This window comes from Pygocentrus nattereri, chromosome 7 (genome assembly GCF_015220715.1).
Source record: "Pygocentrus nattereri isolate fPygNat1 chromosome 7, fPygNat1.pri, whole genome shotgun sequence".
Classification (NCBI taxonomy): domain Eukaryota; kingdom Metazoa; phylum Chordata; class Actinopteri; order Characiformes; family Serrasalmidae; genus Pygocentrus; species Pygocentrus nattereri.
Window position 1 is genome coordinate 40,980,648 of NC_051217.1, and position 19,226 is coordinate 40,999,873.

At 42.8% G+C, this 19,226-nt stretch overlaps 1 protein-coding gene across 1 annotated transcript in view; it reads left to right on the forward strand.

Moving 5' to 3' along the window:
• dhx36 (DEAH (Asp-Glu-Ala-His) box polypeptide 36) overlaps window positions 1-19,226 on the forward strand; it is an 81,839-nt gene that overhangs the window by 30,718 nt on the left and 31,895 nt on the right. Inside the window, exons 12-15 of the mRNA XM_017709024.2 lie at window positions 11,372-11,459; window positions 13,104-13,159; window positions 15,209-15,273; window positions 16,399-16,542. Coding sequence (XP_017564513.1) covers window positions 11,372-11,459; window positions 13,104-13,159; window positions 15,209-15,273; window positions 16,399-16,542 — 353 coding nt within the window. The remainder of the gene's footprint in view (window positions 1-11,371; window positions 11,460-13,103; window positions 13,160-15,208; window positions 15,274-16,398; window positions 16,543-19,226) is intronic.

The following is a 19,226-nucleotide window of genomic DNA, read 5'->3' on the forward strand; positions in this document are numbered from 1 at the left end:
AGAATAGGCAGAAGGGATACTAGTTTGGTTTGATTGAGTTGTAGTTGATAGATTAATTGTAGAAATTATTGGTGGTTGCTGTGTGTGTGTGTGTGTGTGTGTGTGTGTGGTCACACTGTAGCTGATTTGGCTGGCACTGTGGCAGATGGCTCTGTGTTTTCAGGCTCTAATAAAGCAGAAACTAGTTGGCATGAGCCAGGTGCTAATCGGCTGACTTAACAGATGCTCGCTCTTTTGCTCTCTCTCTCTCTCTCTCTCTCTCTCTCTCTCTCTCTCTCTCTCTCTCTCTCTCTCTCTCTCTCTCATTTCTCTCTGTCTCTCTCTCTGTCTCTCTCTCTGTCTCACTCTCTCTGTCCCATTTCTCTCTATCTCTGTCTTTCTGTCTGTCTGTCTCCTCTTCCTCCTTCCTCTTTCTGTCCTCACTTTCTTTTTCCTTTCCTCTTTCTCTTCCAGTTCTCATCACTCCTCTTGTTCTGCACATTTTCTTCCTCTCCTCGTTTTCCCTAATTTCCTTTCCTGTCCCCTTCCTCTCCTTGTTCTCTCCAATTTCTCTCTTTTTGTCTCCTGTCTCTTATCGTTCTCCTCCTCTACTTATTCTGTTCCTCTCCTCTTCCTCTGATCTTTTTTCCACTCCTCTTCCTCTTCATTACCCACTCCTTTTCCTCTCCTCTTCCGCTTTATCTTCCACTCCTCTTCCCCTTTTCTCCTCCACTCATCTTTGTCTCCAGTTTCTCTTTCTTTACTCTTTCTCTGCTTCGTCCACTTCTTTCTTGCCTGTACTTCTTATGCGCTCTTCATTCACTCTGTCTCCTTTCTCTCCTCGTCCTCCTTCTGTTCCACTCCTTATCCTCTTCCCTTCCTCGCTTTGTCATTCTAATCTCTCTCTCTCTCTCTCTCTCTCTCTCGTCCCCTGTTCTCTATTCTTTGCATTACCTTGTGATGAATGGCACTCTAGCCTTGAACTCGAGCGAATTTCATTTCCTGCAATTCTTTTGGTGCTTGAGGGAGGTCTGTTCTGACCTCACTCTGCTCTTTTATGTGGGGATGTATTTTTGCGTTTGTGTCACATGATTGCAGAGATGTGTCAGAGAGTGTGTGATCTTCAGCATCAAAGAAAGAGAGAGCGAGAGAGAGAGAGAGAGAGAGAGAGAGGACGCAGTGATTTTCTCTCTTTTTTTTGTGGCCACTGTGCAGGACGTGCAGCTCACTTTGCATTCCAGCTCATCTACAACCACTAATTCTAATGGACTCTGCTCGGCAGACATTTGCAGACACCTGGCTTTTCACTGTGCTTTTAAGAAATGAGAACGCTGTGTTTGTCGGTGTGTAATAACATGAATGTGTTCAGACGCTGCCCACCTGCAAAGGTTTGCTCTGAAATGAAGGGCATTACAAGGGAGCTTGTAACCCTTTGCTACAGTAACAGCCTCTACTCTTCTGGGAAGACTGTACATTAGTTGTTGGAACATAGCTGTGAGGCATTATTGAAGTCAGGTACTGACGTTGGATGATCAGTTCTGGATCACAAACTCATCCTAAATGTTAAACACCTCAACAATGAATGCATTTGAATTCACTTATTAGAGTGTATAGATACTTTTCCTAATGTAGTGCATTTAGGTTGTTATTATACAGCATTATAATGATTTTCAACTTGACATAAAGGCTTCAGTATTTGAATTTGGCCTTAAACTATATCAAATGACAAGCTCCAGTCCATAGTCACATTGACCCACACTCCTCTGTGTGTTGTTTTTTCATCAATCATTCTCATCATAGACTCCTATTCATTTTCAACAATGTGTAGCTGACACTCGGCAGCTTCCTACGAACAACCAAATGCACACCCCATACATCAAGCCAACTGCCTAGCGACACTGTAGCAACCACTTGGGATATCATAGTAACTGCTGGGCAACCATCCAGTGTTTCCTTCAGGAAATGCACTTTTCTAGTTTTAAATATGTTTTTAACAGTAATTTGAATTTTGATTACTGTGGTTTTCAGTGCAATTAACAAAAAAAAAAGATATAGTATTTTAGTATTTCTGTGGGCTGCTATGCTTTATAATTATAAACAGGTGGGCCTTGGGGTGGAACAGGTTTGAGGACATCTGATCTAGAACTAACCATTCCATATCACACTGAATCATCACTTTGTTTATATCTTAATGACTGAATTATGCAGAATTAACATAATAATAATGAATGAATTCCCCTATAGATAAAGAAAGTGGGCCTAAAGGATGAGAATCACAGCTGCCTAGTTAGAATCTGGAAAACATGAAACAAGACTTTAAACCTCATCCAACCAGCCTCAAACACACAAACACTTTATTAGGGTGTGCATATGCCTTGTGAATCCCAAGGCTGCGTGGTCTCTGATGCTGGCGGTGAGAGCCTAATGATGTTGCTTAGTTAGCCAGAGTAGAGCGTTCCTGTTATCTAAGGATTAAGTGGAATACATGATCAGCAGCAAGCAAACAACAAAGAGTGAGAATTCAAACAATTCATTTTGCTCATACTTTTGTCCATGTTTGAAGATAACAGAAACCTTTTTAGCGAGTCTGTTTGAGAGTGATTAAAAGCACGATTTGAGGCAATGTGTGATATTTTGGGTTGTTAAACACTAGACATCGTCATGATGAGGCTGTAGATGCATACTTGCCGACTTTGGCCCAATCCCATATCTTCTTTTTTTTTTTTTTTACCTCTACCTCTTGTTTTCGAGTGTCACCCTAATACCTTTGGAAGTGAGGTACAAGGGGTAGTGGTTGAAATCTTGCCTTACGAAATGGGATAAACCCTCAAATTAAAAAATACATTGACAGCTACAAGCGCTGCTCTGTAGGCGACCCGGCCCGACTTCAGTGATAGCAAAGGAGGGTAAAGTTCAGCTCCTCCCTGCTGGGCTTTAGTTACATTTAGGGCATCATATGCTTTCAAAGAGGCGGCATAAGACAAACATTTATTATCACCCACCACTAATTCTTTGCTGATACGAAGTTGAAGTTGAATTTTCCCGTTTCACCTTAAATGGTGCAACGGTTACATTTTGGCATTTCAGGCATCAATACTGCTGGACTATTTAAGGTGGAAGGGGAAAGTTAGCTAGCCAGCTACCAAGATATTAGCATGCTATTAACGATTTTTCATGCTTGTTACGAAGAAAATGACCATAAAACACTGAACCGGCATTAATCTAAGATAATACAGTGGTTATCGTAGATTTTTAACAGGGAAAATTCTCACATTTGTGGGTTTGTTTGGTCTCTCGCTCAGCCGTCTTGCCAGTTTTTCTTTCTTCTCATCACTCTGTTTGGAGTGAGTCTCAACATACCTGGAACGCTAACTGCCAATTCTGTTACATCAGCTAGGGTCACACCAAGTCATGAGGGAAAGAGAGGATCATCTTACCCCCCCAGAGACGGGGAGGTCAGTTATGTTCTTTTTGACCCCTTTTACATGTGTTTTTTTTTTTTTTTTTTTTTTTTTTCTTGCATCCTGAATATGAGGGGCCATATTAGAGAAACATCTGTTTAGTTACCATGACAGTAAGGACTTTGACAGAACAGTAGCTATTACATAATAACAGTTCTTAAATTAATAATCTTATCCTAACATCTAACTAGATCAGGGGTCGGCAACATGTGGCTCTTTTACTGCCCTGTTGCGGCTCCACAGCCGAATTAGATTTGTAGGTAATAATAAAATAATCCTCCTTTGCAGGAAAATAAAGCTCTGCTGGTCGTTCAGACAGTTTAACTATAAATTGTCTTAAACGCTGGAGTTAATGTAGAACTGCTGATTAACCCTTTAACCCTGAAGGTTGGCTTGCAGACTGCAGGTCACCATAGACAACAGCCTCGCCTAGCGAGTTGCTAACAAAAAGGCAAAGAGAAAGATTTAAGACGAACATCGATCATTTGGAGACGAATGCACTTATTTGCATTTATAATCCCTTCAACTGGTTTCCTCATATGTTTAATCTGCAACGAGAAACTATCAAACACTAAAAACCTGAAAAGCTTAAGTCAGTTTCTTCTTCACCAGCTTCTTTTTTGCATTCTCCCGTTCCACCTTAAATGGTCCAGTAGTTTAAGGTGGAAGGGGGGAAACTGGAAGAAAAAGGTGGTGAATGATGAGCTGAATTCAGCCTCGTAAAAAGTCGAACGAGACATTTTTACAAGAAACTGTTCTACTTCTGAGGAAAGGTTTCCTGTTGGAGATGTGAGAAAGGTGGCTATAGCTGAGCTAAAGCTTAAAGCAGAGGAAAGTAAGTCTGTGTTTTTTCATTTATATTATATTTATTGGTCTCTACTGGGACCTTACCTCGCACATATTAGGACATATCATGTCAGCCAAGATGGTAAAACTTTACTTAAATAAAACGCTCATAAAAAGTTGAGGCTGCCAAGGTGGTTTGATTTTTTTTTTTTTTTTTTTTTTTTTTTTTTTTTTGTTGAAAGGACAGAATAGCTCTTATAATGTTTGGGTTGCCGACCCCTGAGCTAGACAAAATGGTAACACTTGATTTTGATAGTCCACTGTAGACGCTTTGTAGATATTCAGTTCTTTCTTGAAGTAACTTTCGACTAAATATCTGTTAAATGTAACTGAACTTGAAATAGTCCCTGAAAGATTCTATTAAATGTAAACCTAGTCCTAATCTTAACTTCAACACAAAACCCCAACCATAATCTCGATAATCATAATAACTTTAACACCTATAGACCATCAAAAGAACTGATAAAAACTGATAAAATTTGTCATAATTTTAGTTCTAACTTATATTTTAATCATTTGTTTCCATCATTTTTAGGCAGCATTATATAGCTAGCATAACTAGCATAATGATGTTACTATTATCTGTATTGCAAAATGGTAGTTCTACTTTTTGTCTGCCTTTTAAAAATCTCACTCACTGGAGACACCATGTCCTCTTCCCCCCTCTCAGTAACTGCATGTGTTAATGTTCATGTAAAACTAGTCAAATAAATATTGCAGCTATGGTGGTGAATAATGAGGCGACAGTGTTGAATGTGAGGACCAGCGTAGCATGGCTCGCACTTCAGCTTGAGCAATTGGGAAATGGCAACTGAAACTGGGGGGCGATAACACTCTGATAAACAGCAGGGGGTGTTCTCATAATAGTCATAATCTCCTGTTTATTGTAATTTAGTTCTGTTTTGACCTCTCTTACACTGATAACTGGGGTCACAGTAGCTGTAACTTATGTCTTCAACGTTGTTTTGATTATGCGCTTAAGTTTCAGCTGTGAAACCTCCACCAAACGTTGTGCTTGTGTTTTCAGAGCCTTTGCTTTAAAGCAGAGATAATTAAGGACAGAAATGAAGGAGCACAGATATAGTAATAGCATGTAGTGCCTTTACAGGGTGGGGGAAAAAAATCATAGTGGTATTGAAAAGGCACTTTTTATAGGCCACTAATGACAGGGTGTATGGTTGATCTTGTCTGAGGGCAGAATGGGACACAGCCGGAGCAGCTCCACCACCGTGTAGTGTGCACTCTAACAGAGCTCTTTAAGAAGCTTCTGGAACCTCAGGGTCAAAACATGGACATCACGCAATGAGACGCTCTAATTACATCCACTCCAGATTATAGGTGCAAGTACTCTGACCCCTATTAGAGGGAGAGGGGAGAGAGAGAAAATGGAGAGAGAGAGAGGGAGAAAATGGAGAGAGAGGGAGAGAGAGAGAGAGAAAATGGAGAGAGAGGGAGAGAGAGAGAGAGAGAGAAAATGGAGAGAGAGGGAGGGAGAGAGAGAGAGAGAAAATGGAGAGAGAGGGAGAGAGGACCGAGAGAGATATATAGAGAGAGAAGACAGAGAGAGCAGATCAGGACAGAAGAAACAGAAGGAAGGAGAAAAAGAGGGACAAATAAAGGAATTTATCAGAAGAATGTGAAGAACAAAAAATCCAGGAAAACAGACGACAGAGTAAGAAAGAAAGAGAGAAAGAGAGAGAGAGAAAGGGGCAGGATGGAAGGAAAAGAGTGAAGAGAAACAAGGTAGTGATGAATAACAGAAGAACATAGTAATAAAAAGTATAGGAACAAAAGAATGAAAGAGAGAGGGAGAGAAAGAGAAATGCATGAGGAAGAGGAGGAGAAGAAGAACGGGGAGAGAGAAACAAAATACTGAAAAATAGGAACCCATGAACAAAGAGAAACAAAAAGAAAGAAAAAGAAAAAAGGGAGGCAAGGTGAAGAAGAGCGAGGGGAGAGACGGAGAGAGAAGAAAGGAGAGGAAAAAGATGTGTAGAACAGAGAGAGAAAAGGAAGGACAAGAAGAATGAAAAAGAGAAGTAAAACAAAACAGAAAGAAGAAAAACAACAGAAGGAGAGAGAAGAACAGGATAATGAAGAAAACGAGCAAAAGAACAGAGAAAAAGAAATAAAAGAAGAGGAACAAGAGAAGAACAGAGGAGAGGAAGAGAAGGGTTAGAGAAAGCGAGAGAATGAAGACATAGCAGAGGGCGAGGAGGAGAGAAAGAAAGAGGGTCAGACGGGCTGGGATGGTCATGGGGACAGTCAGGGGAGAAGAACCGAAAGCTGATTGGCTGTGACGGCGCTCTGACATGCTGTGATGATATGTGGCCCATCTGTCGGCGAGCGTGCTGATTGGTTAATTAAGAATCCGGGCCATGAAACTACACAGAGGATCAGAAGAGGCTTTAATTAACCAGTGTATCGAAGATCAAACAGCCAACCACAGTGACCATTACTGACCCTGAGAGCACTCATCCCCTGCTGACTTTATTCTCTCTCTCTCTCTCTCTCTCTCTCTCTGTCACTCGCTCTCTTGCTCTGTCTCTGTCTGTCTCGTTCTCTTGCTCTCTCTCTCTGTCGCTCTCTTGCTTTTTCTCTCTCTGTCGCTCTCTTACTCTGTCCCTGTCTCTGTCTCGCTCTCTCGCTCTGTCCCTGTCTCATTCTCTTGTTCTGTCTCTGTCTCGCTCTCTCGCTCTGTCTCTGTCTCTCTCTCGCTCTCTTGCTCTGTCTCTGTCTCGCTCTCTCGCTCTCTTGCTCTGTCCCTGTCTCTGTCTCGCTCTCTTGCTCTGTCTCTGTCTCGCTCTCTTGGTCTGTCTCTGTCCCTGTCTCGCTCTCTTGCTCTGTCTCTGTCTCTCTCTCGCTCTCTTGCTCTGTCTCTGTCCCTGTCTCGCTCTCTCGCTCTCTTGCTCTGTCTCTGTCTCGCTCTCTCGCTCTCTTGCTCTGTCTCTGTCTCGCTCTCTCGCTCTCTTGCTCTGTCTCTGTCTCTCTCTCGCTCTCTTGCTCTGTCTCTGTCTCTCTCTCGCTCTCTTGCTCTGTCTCTGTCTCTCTCTCGCTCTCTCGCTCTCTTGCTCTGTCTCTGTCTCGCTCTCTCGCTCTCTTGCTCTGTCTCTGTCTCGCTCTCTCGCTCTCTTGCTCTGTCTCTGTCTCTCTCTCGCTCTCTTGCTCTGTCTCTGTCTCGCTCTCTTGCTCTGTCTCTGTCTCTCTCTCGCTCTCTTGCTCTGTCTCTGTCTCGCTCTCTCGCTCTCTTGCTCTGTCTCTGTCTCGCTCTCTCGCTCTGTCTCTGTCTCTCTCTCTCGCTCTCTTGCTCTGTCTCTCTCTCGCTCTCTTGCTCTGTCTCTCTCTCGCTCTCTCGCTCTGTCTCTGTCTCTCTCTCGCTCTCTTGCTCTGTCTCTGTCTCACTCTCTCGCTCTCTTGCTCTGTCTCTGTCTCGCTCTCTCGCTCTGTCTCTGTCTCTCTCTCTCGCTCTCTTGCTCTGTCTCTCTCTCGCTCTCTTGCTCTGTCTCTCTCTCGCTCTCTTGCTCTGTCTCTGTCTCGCTCTCTTGCTCTCTTGCTCTGTCTCTCTCTCGCTCTCTTGCTCTGTCTCTGTCTCGCTCTCTTGCTCTCTTGCTCTGTCTCTCTCTCGCTCTCTTGCTCTGTCTCTCTCTCGCTCTCTTGCTCTCTTGCTCTGTCTCTGTCTCGCTCTCTTGCTCTCTTGCTCTGTCTCTGTCTCGCTCTCTTGCTCTCTTGCTCTGTCTCTCTCTCGCTCTCTTGCTCTGTCTTTCTCTCTCACATTTTTGAATGTATAAAAACAGGTTGGCATTTGTAAATGAAATGCTGTGAATGTGTGAATCACTACTACTCAAATGATTTACATTGTGCCATGAATTCACAGGCAAAGTCTGAAGTTCCAAGTGTGACCGTACAAATCTGCAAACACCAAATCTCTGTTTCTGTTTGTGAGAACTTCTTTTTGCATCTGTAGATTTTTTTACCCTGTTTTGACAGCAAATAAGTGGACCGATGGCAAAGCTTGAACTGGTCCAATCAGCGAGCGAGTTTGACTTCACTCCAAGCACAGTCATAACCTTGACTGGTCAATCAAAGCTTTGGTAAGCTGTTGGTCCTTGCCTCTAATGGCCCTTCGACCGTGGGCATGTGGGGACATTTCGGTATCAGATTCTAGCAGTATGTATACATGTTAGGCAATAGAACAAAAAACTATGGACATTTGACTTTGCAGTCCGGTCCTGCAATGAGGCCTCTTTAATTCACCCGTTTGACCCGGGCGGCTGAGCTCGGGACTCGCTTCCTGCCTTTGTGCCTCTCGTGGCCGTCATAGTCATCCTTCCCTCTTTGGTGGCTGACGTCCTCCTCCCGCCATCACTCATATCGGTGTTCGGGATTCGCATGCCGTCCCCCACTCACTCGCAGTTGCCCTGCCATCCTTAGGGGTGGTGGTCCTTACTCGGGCTTCGACTTCCTACCACCTCTCGTGGCCATTACCAGGGCTCGGGGGAACAGGCGTATGACAAGATTAATGTAACTGACTGCAAAGTCAAATTTTTATCGTTCATATTTACAGATTCCAAATTATTTGTGAATGTGGTTTTTACATGTTTGTAGCTGCTCAAACACAACTGCAAATTTCAGTACATCTGTGAACATCATTTTACAAACTCTATCTTTTTGACCCTTTTTTGACTCCATAGTCTCTATTGTGCCACCTCACTGTCAGAGGTGTAAACCTCTGATCTTGATTCTGTAGGACATAATTCACTGAATCGTGAAATGTCATATTTCAGTATGTAATTGTGTGTGTGTGTGTGTGTGTGTTGCTGCTGTTGGAACAAAAGCTTGTATCTTTAAACTGGTAACTTAAAAAAAACTTATTTTTCTTTTATTAAAGTAAATAAAACATTACACCAAAAAAGCATTTTCACCACATAATTTCAGGCTGTTTCTCTTTTACATTTGACTCTCTTTTACACGACATTTACATGCAATGTAAAGGGCAACAGCTATTCTCAGATGATGTCAAAAATTGAAAAAAGCAGTGAGTTTATCACAATATACATTAGAATAAGGTCATTTTTCCTTGACAACCTTCACAGCCGCCACAGAGACTTGTTTTTATCATCAATTACATCATGAGCACAATTTACTGAAGCACTCATTGCTCAAACCAGGAACTGCTTTTTAACTACATATAATACTGGGCTTACCCGAGAAGAGGTTTGAAAATGGTTAAACAAACACATCGCTATAAAATCACTATTTTATATATGTATGTGTATATATATATATATATATATATATATATATATATATATATATATATATATATGTTTTTCTAGCATCCATAAAACTCAGAGCATTTTTACTAAAAAAAAAGTGATGTTCTATTTGGTTATTAAGGCTTTTGTGTAATTGTCTGATGGAAAAAATGGAAAATGTTGTCCTCAATGGCCAGTTTGACTGGAAATGAAATAAGCCAAAGGGTTTTCTCTGGCCTTTGCTGTATACAGGACTGTATATAGTGTAATGTACTGAGAAAGCCTGTGTTATTTTTTATTATTATTAAGTGCAGGATAGTTGCACATTCGGCTTTAGAGCTGCATGAATTGCGCCGTCAGACTGGCATATATTTCCCACCCTCTTTATTTTCTCAGAGACTTAATAGCCGTTACGTATGTGTGTAGGACAGAGAGCGTCTGATAAGGTAGTGCTTGCGTCATCAGTGTCACGGTCACGGTCCCCGTAGCGGAAGAGTGGGATTAATTATCATTAATTAAACATAACAGCTGGGACCGGGGGGCTTTTTAATGTCGGCACAGTTTCGCAAGTCGGACAAATCTGGGTCATGCGCTGCTTTCAGACTCCTTCACACGCTTTTTTTTTTGTCCCCTCTCATTCACTCCGTGTCTCTGTTTTTCTCTGTCTCACACAGTCCGGCTCTTCACATATGTAACGTCTCCGCTTAAATGTGCCATGTACCTCTGATGTAACTCACTGAACTGTTATATTTAGGACCTAAACCACGTGGGACCTGCTCTGATGTTATACAAACAAAACACACAGGTGCACCTGCTTAGTTTCTGAGTTTAAACATGCACTCACTGCTGTAGTTAACATTTGAGGACCACCATCCTTGAAAAGCAATTTGTATCTTTTTTTTTGGCTCTGAATTGCAGCGTTTAATGAGACTCAGGGCATACTTATGTGTTCTGTCTGCTCATGGTGTGACTGGAGAGGTTGAAGCATGGCCTCTCATGCCTCTGACTGCTGTTAAATGAGAAGGCATATTCGGGATGCACTGATACCACTTGCGCATGGTTGATTGTAGGGCTGGGCGATAATCGTGATAAATTTTTATGATGCAAAGCATCATCACATTATGAGCACCTCCTCGTTTCTACACTCATTGTCCATCTTATCAGCTCCACTTACTGTATAGCTGCACTTCGTAGTTCTACAGTTACAGACTGCAGTCAATCTGTTTCTCTGATACTTTGTTACCCCCTTTTACCCTGTTCTTAGTTTTTAAACACCTGTGTCACTGCTGGGCTGAGAATAGTCCACCAACCGAAAATATGAGCCTACAAACAAGGATATAATGTTATGCCTGATTGGTGTATATTATGTGACACTAGAGTTTCTGTTTTGTCTGTTCCAACTTGACAGATGTCAGAAAAACAATGTGTATCATGGAAATGTCTTGAAATGTCTTTTGCAATACCACCCATCAATAATAGAACCACTGAAAATAACAGGGACATCTTAAAGCACCCTGACTCACAGCTACAACAAGCATCTATTATTGACAAGAGGAGCGCGGCTTGAGTAAATGGCCCATGTTCAAGAAACACAGATGATACCTATGATGTGTTGAAGCCTCCAGATGTTATTTATCATGATAACAGTAACATATAATCATATTGCCCACTGCTAGCGGATGGTAATTGTAAATCCAGTGCAGCACCGACTGATAGATGTAGTTGTTCCCAGCTTGTGGCCTCGCCATCCGTTTATACTGCGAGCGAGTGAGCGTGTCGACGCTTGTTTGAGTGTTTATCTGTGCTCAGCTGGTGTTTACTGTGTTTCAGGACGGCGCTATCCTGGTGTTTCTGCCTGGCTGGGACAACATCAGCAGCCTGAACGACTTGCTCATGGCCGACCAGATGTTTAAATCCGGTAAATATCTTCTCTCTCATTTCACTGCTGCCAGTTTTCTCTGCCTGCTGCAGCTGATGAAGCGGGTACAGGTGTGTGCTAGGCTGCCTTCATATTCCAGGGCTGAAGATGTGCAAATTCCTCCCTTTTTTTTTTTGCTTTAATTTGAAACAGATGTGATGTTTTTCAGAGCTGTGTGAACATAAGTACTTCCAGATGTGCTCATAGATGGACCACAAACATCACGACATCACACACTTGCCTCAAAGCAGTCTTGCTTAATGTGCTTTCTGACAATGAGTGTGTTTACATGCACTCAATAATCCAGTCATAGTTGGATTTCTGCAGTTATCAGATTATTCAAATGGTCACGTCAGCAGCACACTCTGGTTTCTAAGAAGGCCTAGAAATCCTATTAAGAATCAGATAAATAGAGCTGGGTTTTGTCTCAGTAGTCCGGTTTCTCAGTCAATGCGAGCTCTTTCTCGGATTTCTTTCGGGTTTCTCAGTCTACGCATGTGCGAAAACAGGCTGTGGTATCGTGACGTGACATCGAGAGCAAAACACTTTTGGAATGACGCTGAAACCAAATACATGCTTGACGGAATAGGTTTAAGGATTCTTCATCATTTAGATGATTCATGTTCATATTTTCAGTTAAAGCAATGGGATGTTTGAAAAAAATAAACTGTGGCATAAAGTTATGTTTACGTCACGTCTTCTTCGCCTTAGCTTATGGTCAGGCTGATTAGCCACTTTAGCTATGGTCAGCCTGATTAGCTGCCTTAGCTATGGTCAGCCTGATTAGCTGCCTTAGCTATGGTCAACCTGATTAGCCGCCTTAGCGCCTTAGTGATGATGGTAGCGATGATGGTAGAGATGATGACGATGACGGTAGTGATGATGATAGCGATGATGATAGCGATGATGATGGTAGTGATGATGACGATGATGATAGTGATGACTGATGGTAGTGATGATGACGATGATGGTAGTGATGATGACGATGATGGTGGTGATGATGATGGTGGTGATGATGATGGTGGTGATGATGATGGTAGTGATGATGATGGTAGTGATGATGATAGCGATGATGATGGTAGTGATGATGACGATGATGATAGTGATGACTGATGGTAGTGATGATGACGATGATGGTAGTGATGATGGTAGTGATGATGGTAGTGATGATGACGATGATGGTGGTGATGATGACGATGATGGTAGTGATGATGATGATGGTAGTGATGATGATGGTAGTGATGATGATGGTAGTGATGATGATAGCGATGATGATAGTGATGTCTGATGGTAGTGATGACGATGATGGTAGCGATGATGGTAGTGATGATGACGATGATGGTAGCGATGATGGTAGTGATGATGGTAGTGATGATGACGATGATGGTAGCGATGATGGTAGTGATGACGATGATGGTAGTGATGATGACGATGATGGTAGCGATGATGATGGTAGTGATGATGATGATAGTGATGATGATAGCGATGATCATAGTGATGACTGATGGTAGCGATGATGACGATGATGGTAGTGACCGGCCTATTTTAACTTTGATTCTTCTTCATGTTTTAATAGCAGGGCAGCGTGTGGGCGAGTTATGCCTGCTGGGGTCTGACTGATGCTGTGTTTCTGTGTGTGTTTAGATAAGTTCATCATTATTCCACTGCACTCCCTGATGCCCACGGTCAGCCAGACACAGGTAAGTAGCTCTGCATCATTAGCATCATCATCACATTACAGACTAGACTTGATACTGCTGGATCAATTGCATTAAACTGCATTGAGCCAAGTGCTTCTTTAGGCCAAATGAGTGTAACTGATGAACGCACAGTGCCGTTGAAGGCCACTCGCCAAACAGTCTGAGTCCAGTCCTGGTGGGCCACAGTACTGCTGAATATAATGATCTACAGCCTGTTACGTTTGTTTTTTGGGAGCTTTATAATGCTATTCATGTTCAGAGCTAATTATCTCCAATGAAGGCTTGCTCTGCTGGTTTATTACATGCATTCAAGTGACATTTATTTGGAAATATACACTCACTGGCCACTTTGTTCAATTGCTTGTTAACACAAATAGCTAATCAGCCAATCACACGGCCACAACTCAATGCATTTAGGCATGTAGAGGTGGTCAAGACAACTTACTGAAGTGTAGACCGAGCATCAGAACGGGGTAGAAAGGGGATTTAAGTGACTTTGAACGTGGCGTGGTTGTCGGTGCCAGACGGGCTGGTCTGAGTATTTCAGAAACTGCTGATCTACTGGGATTTTCACACATAACCATCTCTAGGGTTTACAGAGAACGGTCCGAAAAAGAGGAAATATCCAGTGAGTGGTCAGTTGTGTGGACGAAAATGCCTTGTTGATGTGAGAGGTCAGAGGAGAATGGGCAGACTGGTTCCATATGATAGAAAGGCAACAGGAACTCAAATAACCAACCAGAATCTCTGAGGAACGTTTCCAACACCTTGTTGAAAGTGTGTCATGAAGAATTAAAGCAGTTCTGAAGACAAAAGGGGGTCCAACCTTTTACTAGAAAGGTGTACCTAATAAAGTGGCCGGTGAGTGTGTGTGCAGTCGGTTTGTTCATGTTAATGAGTCACTGCATTGAATCTGAGAAGTGGAGTGAGATTTTATGGAGAGATTTCTGAAGAGTCTACATTTTTGATTGGAATTACTTGGTAACGCAGTCAACTTCTAAGACTGGAAGAGTGAAAGAAAAGATCAGATTTGAATATTTCTTTGAAAACTGAAAGCAAATCTATCAAAAAAGAATGGAAGCTATCATAAGGCACGGTTACTCAAAGCTTTGATGCTATGTTTAGTCTTTGAGGCTTGTGTAGAATTTTCCGATAAGTACGCTGATCAGGAATAACATTATGACCACCTCCTTGTTTCTACGCTCATTGTCCATTTTATCAGCTCCACTTACTGTATAGCTGCACTTTGTAGTTCTACAGTTACAGACTGCAGTCCATCTGTTTCTCTGGTACTTTGTTAGCCCCTTTTACCCTGTTCTTCAGTGGTCAGGACCCCCATGGATCCTCATAGAGCAGGTACTATTTGGGTGATGTATCATTATCAGCACTGCAGTTACACTGGTGGTGTGTTAGTGTGTGTTGTGCTGGCCTGAGTGGATCAGACACAGCAGCTGCTGGAGTTTTTAAACACCTCAGTGTCGCTGCTGGACTGAGAACAGTCCACCAAATGAAAATATCCAGCCAACAGTGTCCTGTGGGCAGCGTCCTGTGACCACTGATGAAGGACTAGAGGATGACCAACACCAGCTGTGCAGCAGCAGATGAGCTGTCGTCTCTGACTTTACATCTACAAGGTGGAATGACAAGGTAGGAGTGTCTAATAGAGTGGACACAGTAATTAAAAACTAACACACCACCACATGCTCTATGAGGGTCCATGGGGGTCCTGACCACTGAAGAACAGGCTAAAAGGGAGCTAACATAGTATGCAGAGAAACAGACGGACTACAGTCTGCAATTGTAGAGCTACAAAGTGCTCCTATATAGTACGTGGAGCTGATAAAATGGACAGTGAGCATAGAAACAAGGAGGTGGTCATCATGTTATGCCGGTCGGTGTGTGCTTCCTGTGCTTTTCCTGAATGACTGGCACTTGATGACCATTTGGATTGGAGATGAAATAATGCTCTCTGACTCCTGCGCATCACTGTTTAAAGCTCTACTGTTTTGTAGTCAGTGATGGTGTGAATGTCTCTGACTCCCTGATCAGGTGTTTAAAAGACCCCCTCCCGGAGTCCGGAAGATTGTGATCGCCACAAACATCGCAGAAACCAGGTATGAGTGCTGCTGTGTTTTGTTGTTCACTTTCCCTGGAGCATTTCTAGTTGTTAAAGCAGCAGCTCTACTCCGTCAGCTGGACGTTAGTGCAGTTTGACGGTCTGACATGCTCTGGTTAATTACCATAATGTCACGGTTTCCTCTGGAAAGCGCTGCCAGCGTTCACAATCTCAGCTGAGCAGCACGAGCTCCAGTACAGCCTGATTAGTACCCCACACACATGGCCGGCCAGGCTCCACTGCCCTCAGCTCCACAAAGATCTGGCCTTTCAGCCAAGTTTAGTCATATTTAGGCCAATTTAGTCCTTTTTATTTCTTTCTTTATGAATTATTTGAGATGTAGCCGGTGGCTGTGATTTCAAGCGGCTCAGGCTGCTGCTGTGTGCTTCACTGCTAATCAACAAACTCCATTAGCTTCATGCTAACGATCCGGTCGGCTTCTTCGTTGTGATGTTGAATGCTTAATATTGCGGTGTTGGAGCCTCTTCACTGTGTCTCTGTCTCTCTGCCTTTCTCTGTCCTTCCCTGCATCTCTCTCTCTCTCTCTCTCTCTCTCTCTCTCTCTCTCTCTCTCTCTCTCTCTCTCTCTCTCTCTCGCTCTCTCTCTCGCTCTCTCTCTCGCTCTCTCTCTCGCTCTCTCTCTCGCTCTCTCGCTCTCGCTCTCTCGCTCTCGCTCTCTCGCTCTCTCGCTCTCTCTCTCGCTCGCTCTCTCTCGCTCTCTCTCTCTCTGTCTGTATTGTCTAGCTGTATTGGCATGACTGTAAGGTCCAGTATTGCCAAAGCATCATAACAGTGACAACAATAACAGTGACAATATGAACACACAGTAATAATATATCAAATAATACAAGCAAAATTTTTGACTGTTATTAGAAAAAAATGTATCATTTATTGTGTAATTATTAATTATTATTAAAAATACAAAACAAAGATGGAATGTGGGGTGGGGATTAGTTTTAAAGGGAATTAAGTTTGTTTATTTAAATTACCCTTGTCTGTTGGTCTCTCTGCCCCCCCCCCTCACTCTTTTGCTCTCTCCCCTCTTTCTCCTCTCTCTCCTGTCTCTCTCTCTCTCTCTCTCTCTCTCTCTCTCTCTCTCTCTCTCTCTCTCTCTCTCTGTCAGTATTACTATAGATGATGTGGTGTATGTAATTGATGGGGGGAAGATCAAAGAGACGCACTTTGACACCCAGAACAACATCAGCACTATGACTGCAGAGTGGGTGAGCCTGGCCAACGCCAAGCAGAGGAAAGGACGAGCCGGCAGGTACTCCACCCCCCACCCCCCTGCTCACTCTCTGTTATTTTGCTTCTCTCTCTATATTCATGGCTTCTCCTGATGCACATTTTTTTAAAAAGTAATTGCGCCCAACTGGAATTTTCTCGTGTCAGCCCTCAGACTAGATTGCAGTGGAATGTAAATGTGTTTCATTCAATTTTCCTCGTTCGCTGCTCGGCTCCTGCTGATCACTTTCTTATTTCACATTATCAATTTCATGCTCGCTAATCCTGACAGGATTCTATGACTTGTGATGCAAAGTAATGAAAATATGGCTTGGCTATTGCTCTCCAGCCACTCTGATAACGGCCATGAATATTCGATTCTTTTGCATTTCTCCTGATCTCTGTTCACTCTTTAGCACTTTTTTTATAGCAAATCCCTCTCTCTGTTCCTACTGCATCACTGTGATCTTGCATGTATTAAAATATACATCTCTATAATAATAGGAATCACGTAGTCTGTGGGGCTCAATTCCAATTCACATCCTCATTCACTTCTCCTAGATCAGGGCAACGTGTCCCTTTGGAGCTGCAGAATTAGATTTGTAGGTAAACTTAACATAATCCTCCTTGGTCTGAAACGCTGGAGTTAATATAGAACTGCTAATTCACCCTTTAACCTTGAAGGTTGGCGGACACTGTGCGGGTCACCATAGCAACACACAGTCTTGCCTAGCTATTAGATAATGAAACGGCAAAGAGAGAGATTTAAGACGAACACCGATATTTTCCGTTCATAATCACTCCAGCTGGTTTCCTGATAGTTTCTCGTTTCAGATTAAAAGTATCAAACACTAACGCATCAGGAGGCTGAAGTCAGTTTCTCATTCGCCAGCTTCTTTCTTTACTTTTCCCATTCCACCTTAAATAGTGCAGCAGTTCTAGCGCCTTTTAGCACCATGTTAGGTGGAACTGGAAAATTAAAACAAGAAGCTGGCAAATGAGAAACGACTTCAGCCTCGCAAAAAATCGAACGTTGAGAGCCCTTTTACAATAACTTATTTTACGTTTGAGGAAATGTTTCCTGTCTGAGAAAACAGCTGTTGCTGAGCTAAAGCTTGAAGCAGAGCAAAGAAAATCTGTGTTTTCATTTATTTTTTATTTTAGTCTGTACTAGCACATCAGCCTATACTGAGACATATTTACAGCCAAGATGGTAAAATGGACATAAAACGATGTGGCTCCCATTGGTGGTTTGATTTTTGTTGAAAGGAAAATATGCTAGTTTTAGATGTCAAGTTGTGTGAAATGAGGGAATGTTTCTGTGAATAATCTAATTTACAGAGGTTTATGTCAGATGTCATTAGTCAGCAAAGACATGTTTGATGTCCAAATATTACTTCAGAGCTGGAGCTACAAGGCTAACGCTGCTGACAAACACTAGAAGTCAACAGTGACCCAAATCTTTTCTGTAAATACATCTCCCAAAACCTCTCAAACTGCATCCAGTTCTTCATTAAAGTTGTACAGGCCTTTATGTCTAATTGTGAGCCCATCATGACTTCCAATGTCTATAAAAATTGAACAAAAATTCAAAAGCCACTTCAGCCAAGTTGTGTTGTGTCAGATTCCAGCTGCCATTCATTTGCAAGCATGGCATGCAGATGTGTGGGCATTACAGATATACATATTATAACCGGTACATATTATACATGTATTCCTGTTTATAAATAGCTGCTAATCTTGAATTTTTGAGCTGTGGGTTACTTTTCTGAATGGATTCAACAGAAATCATGAAATAGCAGTGATACACCTCCGTGCATGCATCGGTGTCGGATTCTGTGGGTCGAAATTCATTACCACACCTGTTGTCTAAAGTAGCTGCCTGCAGTGTTTAGCTACACAATGATATGTTGTTCGTTTTTTTTTAATTGAACACAAGAGATCAAATGGCCCGGAGTAATAACCCCAGCACCACATACTCCCGGAGGACCTCCAGAAAGATATCTCAGGGAACATGGTCATAAGCCTTCTCCAAGGTCACAAAACACATGTAAGTTGGCAAACTCCCATGCCGCTTCAACAAACTGTGAGAGGGTGAAAAGCTGGTGCATTGTTCCACGGCCGGGATAGAATCCACATTGTTCCTCAGTCTGAGGTTCAGCTATCGGTCGAAGTCTCCTTTCTAGCACCTTGTCATAGACTTTCCCAGAGAGGGTGAGCAATGTGATACCCTGGGAGTTGGTACACACCCTCTGGTCCCCTTTCTTAAAAATACGGTACTGTTCCTGAGGTCCATGCAATATTGCAGAGGTGTGTCAGCCATGATCCACACAGTATCCAGAGCCTTAAGCATCTCCGGATGAATCTCGTCCACCCCCGGTGCCTTGCCACTGAAGAGCTTGCCAATTACCTCAGTGACCTCTACCAGGGAATTGGAGCTTGACATGCCAGAAGCCTCTGACCCTGACTCCTGTGGGGGAGGCATGTCCCCCAGATTAAGGAGTTCCTCAGAGTGCTCCTTCCACCGACCGACATTATCCTCATTTGAAGTCAGAGTTTCTCTGTCAGTGTTCGTTATGGACAATCCATGCCTGGCACAGTAGTCGAATAACAATTCACCATTCGAGTTTGGATTGGACAGGCCATTCTTCCCAATCACACCTCTCCAGGTCTCCCAGTCATTGGCAACATGAGCATTGAAGTCTCCCAGTAAGACTATGGAGTCTG